This window comes from Pristiophorus japonicus, unplaced genomic scaffold, assembly GCF_044704955.1.
Source record: "Pristiophorus japonicus isolate sPriJap1 unplaced genomic scaffold, sPriJap1.hap1 HAP1_SCAFFOLD_810, whole genome shotgun sequence".
Classification (NCBI taxonomy): Eukaryota; Metazoa; Chordata; class Chondrichthyes; family Pristiophoridae; genus Pristiophorus; species Pristiophorus japonicus.
This window is the reverse complement of record NW_027254730.1, coordinates 59122-70740: the sequence shown is the minus strand read 5'-3', so window position 1 is coordinate 70740 and position 11619 is coordinate 59122. Positions and strand designations below refer to the sequence as shown.

The 11619-nt window shown below is 55.1% G+C and overlaps 1 protein-coding gene across 1 annotated transcript in view; it reads right to left on the bottom strand.

Annotated features, from left to right (window-relative positions):
* Positions 1-389: 389 nt before the first annotated feature.
* The window catches only part of LOC139257283 (aldo-keto reductase family 1 member D1-like), a 40301-nt gene continuing 29071 nt past the window's right edge, over positions 390-11619 (bottom strand). The window contains exons 7-8 of the mRNA XM_070874420.1: positions 1076-1158; positions 390-485 (exon numbers count right to left, since the gene is read on the bottom strand). Of these exons, the coding sequence (XP_070730521.1) occupies positions 443-485; positions 1076-1158 (126 nt within the window). The 3' untranslated portion in view covers positions 390-442. The remainder of the gene's footprint in view (positions 486-1075; positions 1159-11619) is intronic.

Genomic DNA, 11619 nt, shown 5'->3' with positions numbered 1-11619 from the left:
GAAATGTCTTCACCCAGAGGGTGGTGGGGGTCTGGAACTCACTGCATGAAAGGGTGGTAGAGGCAGAAGCCCTCACCACATTTAAAAAGTACTTGGATGTGCACCTGAAGTGCCGTAACCTACAGTGCTACGGACTGAGAGCTGGAAAGTGGGATTAGGCTGGATAGTTCTTGGTCGGCCAGCATGGACACAATGGGCCGAAATGGCCTCCTTCCGTGCTGTAAATTTCTATGGTTCGATGGGGCGATAAGAAAAGGGATTTTACAAACATCAGGCACTACAAAAAATTTAAGATGATCTTTCTTTTCATTTCCAATCATTTGGCTCAGAAGAAAGTGATTGCTGGTGTGTACTGCGAGCCTCAATTCAGTTCCATCCACCCCCATTCAGGAATCCTGCATCACTTGTCCCTCCTTGTACCTCTCGCGACAGACTCTGGAGTTCAGTATTCATCGTTGAAGGGATATTCTGGGTGATCGCTCCACCTACAGCAACAAAACAGGGAGTGATGGGTTAAGGTGAGGCAACAAAATCCATGCATGGCCAGGCCGGGCCCCACCAATGTCCCTGTTAGCAGATTGCACAACTGAGGCACAGAGACCATAAGCTCCTGAATGGTGGGGGGGGGGGGGGGACCGTGGGGAGGTAATCCTGCTCCTCCCAGTCCACAAGGAGTGAACCCTGAGGTGATCCTCGCCTCACTGCAGCTGTGGGAGTCCCAGGGCCTGGGAACCCCGGCAGTTACACCTGCGAAGCAGGTTAAAACCGAGGATCCAGATAAAGATGGTACAGTTGGCCTCAGTGCTAATGCAGTAGGTAGAGGGAAAATCAACTTGCTCCTGATGGTTATCCAGTGACTGCTAATGGGAAGTGTTGTTGCAGGGTGAGTCTAGGGCTGGGGTTGGACAAGATCAGCCTGAACCAGGACCACACCAAGTGGCACATCTACCCACTGAGCCATCAGGGTTCGGTGGGGTTGAACAATAATAGTTATTTTGCCTTAAACAGTTGGAGGCTGCATTAGATGTGAAAGGTTCCTGACACTGATTCCTGGTTTCACAGATGGGAAGCTTACATCAAAAGTTCCACATATCGCTGGTTTCTGTTGAGAGCACTGATCTTTTTCATTTCTTCACCCGTCAAAGAAAAGTCAAAAATCTAAGAAATGAGAGAAATCAGAGACAGTGAGGGGAACAAGAAATAAATTAAACATTATATTGGTTAAAAGTTACTGAAACTGCTGCTCCCTCTCAAATGATTCATCAGCTGCAATAGTTTGCACTGTGGCCTCACTGTGGATCTCACTCCCAATCCAACTGAAGGCTGAGGGTAATCTGATAGAGGTCTTTAAAATAATGAAAGGGTTTGCTAGGATAGATGTACAGAAGATGTTTCTACTTGTGGGGCAGTCCAAGGGGCCGTAAATATAAGATAGTCATTAATAAATCCAATGGGGAATTCAGGAGAAACTTCTTTACCCAGAGAGTGGTGAGAATGTGGAACTCGCTACCACAGGGAGTGGTTGGACGAAAAGTGTCATGTATTCAACCAGCAATGTAACCCAGGTATAATCTGACCTAAGTTGTACACTGTGAGAACAATGACCACTTGGTGGTGAACTTGTGGGAGACACTCCTAACCTGGAGCTTCATAAGAACATAAGAACATAAGAATTAGGAACAGGAGTAGGCCATCTAGCCCCTCGAGCCTGCTCCGCCATTCAAAAAGATCATGGCTGATCTGGCCGTGGACTCAGCTCCACTTACCCGCCCGCTCTCCATACCCCTTAATTCTCTTATTGGTTAAAAATTTATCTATCTGTGATTTGAATATATTCAATGAGCTAGCCTCAACTGCTTCTCTGGGCAGAAAATTCCACAGATTCACAACCCTCTGGGAGAAGAAATTCCTTCTCAACTCGGTTTTAAATTGGCTCCCCCGTATTTTGAGGCTGTGCCCCCTAGTTCTAGTCTCCCCGACTAGTGGAAACAACCTCTCTGCCTCTATCTTGTCTATCCCTTTCATTATTTTAAATGTTTCTATAAGATCACCCATCATCCTTCTGAACTCCAACGAGTAAAGACCCAGTCTACTCAATCTATCATCATAAGGTAACAATCTCATCTCCGGAATCAGCCTAGTGAATCGTCTCTGTACCCTCTCCAAAGCTAGTATCTCCTTCCTTAAGTAAGGTGACCAAAACTGCACGCAGTACTCCAGGTGCGGCCTCACCAATACCCTGTACAGTTGCAGCAGGACCTCCCTGCTTTTGTACTCCATCCCTCATGCAATGAAGGCCAACATTCCATTCGCCTTCCTGATTACCTGCTGCACCTGCAAACTAACTTTTTGGGATTCATGCACAAGGAACCAATCGTGGAGCAGTGGAGGTGTGTCCTGCTCAGTTGGAGCTGTGAGCTGTGAGAGGAGCAGCTATCAATCTGTGCTCCTGCCTGGAGAGCCCTGAGACCAGCCCAGGAAGAGAAGGAGGGAAGGGGCTTCACCACCAACTTTTACCCAGAGGGAGAGGAGGAGAACAGAAAACTTTTTAACAACTTTATCATTTCTGCAAGGAGTTGGAAAGAGGCGGAAAAACCAACAACATCCAGTGTGGAAGGAGGGAGACTCTACATCTTCTACAGGTGGGTGTGGGTGCATTTCCCAAAAAGACTTTGTTGTATCGGTGGGGGGAGGAAAGAAGACCACTGAGGGCCGGAACATCGCGGGGGGTGTGTGTGTGTGTGGAAGTGTGCGTGGGGGCCGTGCTTACAACTAGGCCCCCCCCACAATTGGAACCCCCCCCACCCCCCACATTTGCCTAGCCTGGGATAGCTGGAGCTACCAGGCTGAAGATTTTTCTCATTTACCCAATTAACATCGTTAGGAGTGTGTGCCTGGTGGCTCTAGCTACCCCAGGTGAAGACATCTTCTCCCCCCACCTGAAGACCAACCCAAAGACTGTGCTTGTGTGTTTTGCCATCTGGGGAGTGCACCTACCCACAGCTGCGAGGGGAGACCTGCCCTCGCAGTTCCCCCCCCCCTTCCCACCCCCCTCTCTCTTTCCCTGTTACTCTGATTCTCCCCTCTCTCTCTGAGAGCCCTTTTCCTCCCAAATCAATTAAAAAACAACAAACAAACAATTGAGACAACTGAGCAGAGGGAGAAAGGCCCCTCCCCAATTGCCAACTAGGGGAGAGGTACCTCATTAAGGGCTCCTCTGCTCAGTCTAATCAAACGAGGCCAATTAAGACCATTAAGGCCTGTGACTTTGGGGTGGGTGTAGCCCTTAAAGGGACCCCGTGATGGCGACCCCATCCACGCCGGTGGCAGGGCCAGCAAAGACGTATGCGCAGGTGGCAACCGCTTCCACGGCACCTCCTGCGCCACCCGCTGCCCTGCCATCTTTCAGATTAATCACCAAAAAACACGGGGTCAAGAGCTACACTCACCCCACAATGAGCATTGAGGAGTGCGTGCGGGCGATGGCTGGGGTAGTCGGCCCCTCGGCCATTGTAGCAGCCTCCAAGATGTCTGGGAAGGCCGTGTTCTTCCTGGGGTCGGAGCGGGCGGTGTCCCTGGCCCTCGAAAAGGGGCTCACGGTGGGCGGGACGTTCCTGCCGGTGGACCCTCTCGAGGCCACCGCGCAGAGGGTCATCATATCGAACGTCCCGCCCTTTGTTCCCGCTGAGCTCCTCCTCCCTCACCTACACCAACTGGGGGAGGTAAGGTCGGGGATCAACCCCATACCGCTCGGCCTCAGGGAGAGCAGCCTGCGCCACGTGTTCTCCTTCCGCCGCCAGCTCTTTGTCCGGCTGGCGCGGGAGGAGACGACCGAGGGGAACTTTAATGTGGTGCACGAGGGGACTGCCTACCGCGTCTTTTGGACGTCGGACGGCGTGCGGTGCTATGCCTGCAGGGAGGTGGGGCACGTTCGCAAGAACTGCCCCGCCTCCAAGGCCGCCAAACCACCGAAGGCGGCCAAGGCTGGCGCCGCCGCCACCCCTCCCCCTAGTTGCGTCCGCGTGCCGGGAGCCGTAGGTGCGCGGGCATCGTCGGAGGCCTTTGTTTTCAGGGCCTCCGGCGGGGGGGAGGGAGAGCGTCCGACCGGAAAGAAGGCGCGGAAGAAGGCAAAACATCAAGAGGCGGGTCCCCTCAGTGCGCCAGATAATTTGACCACCGCGCTCAGCCCAACCCCGTCACCGGCGAGCGCGGGGTGCCCCGAGCCCGTGCCCGAGCCCTTCAACAACACCACAGAGGGGCCCGGGCGCGGGCAAGAAAAGGAAAAGGGGGGGGCGGAGCGGGAGGCCTCGGCAGACATGGAGGTCTCCCTGACTCCGCGCGCCCCCAGGAACAAAAAGAGGCACCGCCCCAATGAGGCGGAGGGGGAACAACATCCCTCCGCGGAGGAGGCGGTGCCCGCTGCGTGTCCCGCGTCCCCCACCAGCGCTCCCAAATTGCGCTGCAGGCGCGAGGAGTCTGTCCCCGCGGAGGGTGAGGCAGTCGAGGCTGCCCAGCCGCTGCCTCCTGGGGATGGAGTGGAAGATCTGCCTGTCGTGGGGGGCGTGGGGCCAGCGGAAGAATGCATTGCCACCGGGCCGGGCGTCCCGGGGACTGAGGCGGGCGGGGCCGAAAAGGCCGGACCTGAGCCCGCCCAGCCAATACCCAACTTCCCCCGGGAGTCGCTCGACCCGGCAGAAAATGAAATTAATGTTTTTTATGACACTGTAGATGCTGGGCCGGGGGGTGGCAGCGGGGAGGGGGAGGAACACCCACCCTCGCCCCTTACTTTGGAGCTGGTGCACTTGGGGAGCCTGGGGATTTCCTATGGCCGGGTCTCTCCTTGTTCCCCAGTTCCTGGGGCGGAGGGGGAACCCCTTCCGCTGTCATTTCCCGACCCAGCACCATTTTTAAAAGAGCCTGTGGGGACTCCTCTGCCGACGATCCTGGGGGTGGGATCGGGGCAGTGCCAGGGCCGGTTGGAGCGGCCGGTTCATTTGCCGTACCTTGTGCGGTCGATGGGCCGGCTGCTGGCGGCCACCTCCCGGAGGAGGACGGGGACTCGGTGGGGGACGCGGGTGAAGACCAAGAGACCACCGCCAGCGAGGCGGTGGATCTGCTCGCGGCCGCCGCCGAGACCATCCTCATTCCTGCAAGGGAACTCCAGGACTTTTTGGCCCAGAGCCGGGGTCGCTGCAACCAAGCCCGACTGGCCCTGGAAAAATGGTCCGAGCCAGAGCTGATCAAGGGGTCCGTCCGCGCCGCCGTCAAAACCTTGGCCGCGGGCGGGCCTTTGACAAAGGCGCAACACCTTGAGCTGCGCGAGCTCGAGGGACTCCTCGCTGGGCTGCGGAGGGAGCGGAGTTCAACAAAAGACTCCACTCCCTCCCCCACAATAGGTTAAGGTAGAGGTTGCACTATGCTTTTGCCATGAAGATAACCATAGCCAGCCTCAACATCAACGGCGGCAGAGGGGCACGCCGTAGATTTGACAATTTTTCGCTCCTGCGGGAGGGGAAATATGTGGTGTGCTTCCTGCAAGAAACCCACACCGTTCCGGGAGACGAAGCCACGTGGCTCCTGGAATGGCAAGGAGAGGTCCGCATGAGCCACCTCACTACCACTTCTTGTGGGGTGGCCATCTTGCTGGGCCCGCATTTTCAGCCGGAGATCTTGGGGGTCGAGGAGCCAGTGCCAGGCCGCTTGCTGCACGTAACGGTTCGCCTGGGGGACGTGCCGCTCCATCTCGTGAACGTGTACGCCCCTCAGCCCGGCCCGCAGCAAACGCGCTTCTTTGAAGAGGTGTCCGCTCTTCTTGGCTCCGTCGACGTCGGCGACTGCATTGTCCTCGGGGGGGATTTTAACTGCACCCTCGAGGCGAGGGACCGCTCCAGTGCCCCGCAGAGCATGACGGTGATGGAGAAGTTGAGGGACCTGGTCGGGTCCTTCGACTTGGTGGAGGTCTGGCGAAATCTCCACCCCGACTCCAGCGCCTTTACTTGGGTGAGGCCTGGAGTTGGATGGTCTAGAGTCGACCGCCTTTACGTGTCTCGGGCATACGTTTCCTGCGTCCCGGCGGCCTCCATGTGGCCGGTGCTGTGTTCGGACCACCACCTGGTGTGGGCGGAGCTCGCTTCGCTCCGCGCGAGGACGGGGTCAGCGTACTGGCATTTTAACAACCAGCTGCTGGAGGACGTGCGGTTCCAGGACTCGTTCCGTCGATTCTGGTCCGACTGGAGAAGGAAGCAGGGGGGCTTCCCCTCCTTGAGGCTATGGTGGGACGTGGGCAAGGCTCACGTCCGCGTCTTCTGTCAAGAGTACGCGAGGGGGTCGACCAAGAGGCGGGCGGCCAGAGTCAGGCGCCTAGAAAAAGAGGTGCTCGACCTGGAAGCCCGTCTCGGTCAAGTCGTCCAGGACCCGGCCCTGCGGACGGTGTACGAAGCGAAGAGGGCCGCGCTGAAGGACCTGCAGCTCGTCGGGTCCCGAGGCGCGTTCGTGAGGTCGCGGATCCGGTTCCTGCGGGATCTGGACCGCGGCTCCCCCTTCTTCTACTCGCTGGAAAAAAGGCAGTGTCCGTAAGCAGCTCTTGGCGCTGCTGGCCGACGACGGCTCTCTCGTCTCGGATCCGGAGGGCGTCAACAACAGGGCCCGTGAATATTACGGGGCTCTGTTCTCTCCGGATCCGTCCAGCGAGGAAGCGCGTAGAGTTTTGTGGGAGGACCTGCCGAAGGTCAGCCCGGAGGGCGCCGAAAATCTGGAAGCTCCGCTAAGCCTGGCGGAGCTGACCGGTGCCCTCGCCCGGCTCTCGAGGGGAAAATCCCCGGGGCTGGACGGGCTGACCGTGGAGTTCCACAGGGCGTTCTGGGACGTCCTGGGGAGCGACTACGCGCGGGTCCTGGGGGAAAGTCTGGCGACCGGGGAGATGCCCCTCTCTTGGCGCAGGGCAGTCATCGTCCTGCTGCCTAAGAAGGGCGATCTCCGCCTCCTTAAGAACTGGTGCCCGGTCTCCCTCCTCAGCACGGACTACAAAATCTTCGCCAGGGTGATGTCTGCTCGCCTTGGTGCCGTGCTGGACCACATGATCCACCCCGACCAGTCCTACACGGTCCCGGGCCGGACAATCCACGATAACATCCATCTGGTCCGGGACCTCATCCATTGTTCCCAGGAGGCTGGTCTGTCGGTCGCCTTCCTATCCCTCGACCAAGAGAAGGCGTTCGACAGGGTGGATCACGACTATCTGCTCGGAACTCTGCGTGCTTTCGGGTTCGGGACGCATTTCGTCGCCCGGATCCGACTTTTGTACGCCGCCGCGGAGTGTCTGATTAAGGTTAACGGGTCCTTGACGGCGCCCCTTCGCTTTAGGAGAGGGGTGCGCCAGGGATGCCCCATGTCCGGCCAGTTATACGCCGTTTGCGTGGAGCCTTTCCTGCGCCTCTTGCGGACGAGGTTGACGGGACTGGCTCTGCAAGGGCCGGGCGTGGAGGTCGTCCTCTCGGCTTACGCCGATGACGTGCTCCTCGCGATAGAGGATCCCGCTGACCTGCGGAGGATGCGTGAGTGCCAGGAGATTTACTCGGCCGCGTCCTCCGCCAGGATCAACTGGGAGAAATGTTCCGGACTCCTGGTGGGTCAGTGGCGGGTGGACTCCCTGCCGGAGGAGCTCAGACCTTTAGCCTGGAGCACGACCCATCTCCTCTATCTGGGAGTCTACCTTAGCCCCGACGAGGGAGCCTGGCCGGAGAACTGGCAGGAGCTGGAGGCCAAGGTCGCCGCTCGCCTAGGGCGCTGGACAGGACTGCTCCGAGTGCTGTCCTACAGGGGTCGAGCGCTAGTCATAAACCAGCTGGTGGCCGCAATGCTGTGGTACCGGCTGGTCACTTTGACCCCTCCCCCTGCGTTTGTCGCCAAGATACAGAAGAAGCTGGTGGACTTCTTCTGGAACAACAGGAAGCACTGGGTCTCTGCCGCGGTCTTGAGTCTCCCGCTTGAGGAGGGCGGTCAGTCGTTGGTGTGCGTCAGCGCCCAGCTCGCGACTTTCCGTCTTCAGACCCTGCAGAGATACCTTTACGTCGAGCCCCCTCCTAGGTGGTGTGCTCTGGCGAGGTATTTCTTCCGCCAGCAGCGCGACCTCAATTATGACACGCAGCTCCTGTTTGTGAACTTGGGGGGTGCCAGGACCGCCCTCCGGGAGCTGCCTGTCTTTTACAGGGAACTCATCAGGGTCTGGAACAAAGTCTCCACCAAGCGCAGCTCTCCGCCGGCTGGAGTGGCGGCCGTCCTGCAGGAGCCGCTGCTCGGGAATCCGTACCTCCACGGCCGAGGTTTTATGTGGCGGTCGGACGAGAGGGCTGTGGCTGGTGAGGTGACCAGGGTCAGCGACCTGCTCGATGGCGGAGGAGCGGGTTGGATGGCGCCAGACACGCTGGCGCGGCGCCTAAATTCTGCCAACGTCCGCCACGCGGCCGATGCCATCGAGTCGCTAAAAACAGCTCTGGGCCCTGACTCCGTTAGGTGCATCGAGGAGGCTCAAGCACGTGGGGAGATCCCGTCCGAACTGACCCCCGTCCGGACGGAATTCCTCATTGGCGCCAAACCCCGGAACCTCCCTCGGGGGCCGGCGCCTCACAACTTGAGCCGCCTCGGGGAAATCCCCTCCGTGCCTTTCAGTTCCGCGCGGAGGGGTTTCCTGTACGGGCTGCTCCTGCACACCCTCAACTTTGCCATCCTCGCCGGCCGTCCGGACACGCCATGGCGTACCATCTTGCCGTCCGGAGGAGGCGGGGGTCCCCGATGGAGGGCACTCTACGCAGGGGTCCTCCCACTATTCATCGGGGACTTGGCCTGGAGGGTGGTGCACGGAGCAGTGCCGTGCAACAAATTTTTAAGCCGGTTCACGGACTCCCAGGCCGCCTGCAATTTCTGCGGTCTGGAGGAGTCCGTGTTCCATGTTTTTATTGAGTGCACAAGGTTGCAGCCCCTGTTCCATTATTTGAAGGGGCTGCTCCTGAAATTCTGGCTGCACTTCAGTCCCACTCTCCTGATCTTTGGGCACCCTGTGCGGAGGGGAGCGGGTAGGTCCGAGGGCCTCCTCGTAGGACTGCTCCTGGGCACGGCCAAGGATGCCATCAGCCGGTCCAGGCAGCGGGCGGTCGAGGGGGTCGTTCAACCTGACTGCCTGCCTCTCTTCCGCTCTTACATCCGGTCCAGGGTGTCCTTGGAGATGGAGCACGCGGTGTCCACCGGTACGCTCGCGGCCTTCCGCGAGAGGTGGGCACCGGAGGGACTGGAGTGCATCATCACGCCCGGCAACCAAATTTTAATTTGATTTTACGTTTTAAAGTTTAATTTGTTTTCATTGCCGGTGGTTTTAGTGTCCCCCTCCCCTTTTATAGGGGGCACTGGAAAAATTTGATTTTAGCGCCTCCCAAAAAAAAAAAAAAAAGGGGGCCTTGAAAATGTCTGCTGTGTCACCCAGGTCGGGTGGCATGGTTTTAATGTTTATGTTTTTGCAGGTAAACTCAAAAGAGTTTCATGCACAAGGACCCCCAGGTCCCTCTGCACCGCAGCATGTTGTAATTTCTCCCCATTCAAATAATATTCCCTTTTACTGTTTTTTTTTCCAAGGTGGATGACCTCACATTTTCCGACATTGTATTCCATCTGCCAAACCTTAGCCCATTCGCTTAACCTGTCTAAATCTCTTTGCAACCTCTCTGTGTCCTCTACACAACCCACTTCCCCACTAATCTTTGTGTCATCTGCAAATTTTGTTACACTACACTCTGTCCCCTCCTCCAGGTCATCTATGTATATTGTGAACAGTTGTGGTCCCAGCACCGATCCCTGTGGCACACCACTAACCACCGATTTCCAACCAGAAAAGGACCCATTTATCCCAATTCTCTGCTTTCTGTTAGCCAGCCAATTCTCTATCCATGCTAATATATTTCTGCTGACTCCGCGTACCTTTATCTTCTGCAGTAACCTTTTGTATGGCACCTTATCGAATGCCTTTTGGAAATCTAAATACACCACATCCATCGGTACACCTCTATCCACCATGCTCGTTATATCTTCAAAGAATTCCAGTAAATTAGTTCAACATGATTTCCCCTTCATGAATCCATGTTGCGTCTGCTTGATTGCACTATTCCTATCCAGATGTCCCGCTATTTCTGCCTTAATGATAGCTTCAAGCATTTTCCCCACTACAGATGTTAAACTAATCTGCCTTTTGTCTGCCCTCTTTTTTAAACAGAGGCATTACATTAGCTGCTTTCCAATCCGCTGGTACCTCCCCAGAGTCCAGAGAATTTTTGTAGATTATAACCAATGCATCTGCTATAACTTCTGCCATCCCTTGTAATACCCTGGGATGCATTTCATCAGGACCAGGGAACTTATCTACGTTGAGTCCCATTAGCCTGTCCAGCACTACCTCCCTAGTGATAGTGATTGTCTCAAGGCCCTCCCTTCCCACATTCCCGTGACCAGCAATTTTTGGCATGGTTTTTGTGTCTTCCACTGTGAAGACCGAAGCAAAAGAATTGTTTAAGGTCTCAGCCATTTTCACATTTCCCATTACTAAATCCCCCTTCTCATCTTCTAAAGGACCAACATTTACTTTAGTCACTCTTTTTCGTTTTATATATCGTTAAAAGCTTTTTACCTGTTTTTATGTTTTGCGCAAGTTTATTTTCGTAATCTATCTTTCCTTTCTTTATTACTTTCTTAGTCATACTTTGCTGTCGTTTAAAATTTTCCCAATCTTCGAATTTCCCACTAACCTTGGCCACCTTATATGCATTGGTTTTTAATTTGATACTCTCCTTTATTTCCTTGGTTATCCATGGCTGGTTTTCCCTTCTGTTACCGCCCTTCTTTTTCACTGGAATATATTTTTGTTGCGCACTATGAAAGAGCTCCTTAAAAGTCCTCCACTGTTCCTCAATTGTGCCACCATTTAGTCTACGTTCCCAGTCTACTTTAGCTAACTCTGCCCTCATCTCACTGTAGTCCCCTTTGTTTAAGCATAGTATGCTCGTTTGAGATACTACTTCCTCAACCTCAATCTGTATTACAAATTCAACCATACTTTAATCACTCATTCCGAGAGGATCTTTTACTAGGAGATCGTTTATTATTCCTGTCTCATTACACAGGACTAGATCTAAGATAGCTTGCTCCCTTGTCGGTTTTGTAACATACTGTTCTAAGAAACAATCCCGTATGCACTCTATGAATTCCTCCTCCAGGCTACCCCATGCGATTTGATTTGACCAATCGATATGTAGGTTAAAATCCCCCATGATTACTGCCATTCCTTTTTCACATGCCTCTATTATTCCCTTGATTATTGTCCACCCCACCATGAAGTTATTATTTGGGGGCCTATAAACTACGCCCACCATTGACTTTTTCCCCTTACTATCTCTAATCTCCACCCACAATGATTCAACATTTTGTTCATTAGAGCCAATATCATCTCTCACAACTGCCCTGATATCATCCTTTATTAACAGAGCTACCCCACCTCCTTTCCCTTCTTGTCTATCCTTCCGAATTGTCAGATACCCCTGTATGTTTAATTCCCAGTCTTGGCCACCCTGAAACCACGTT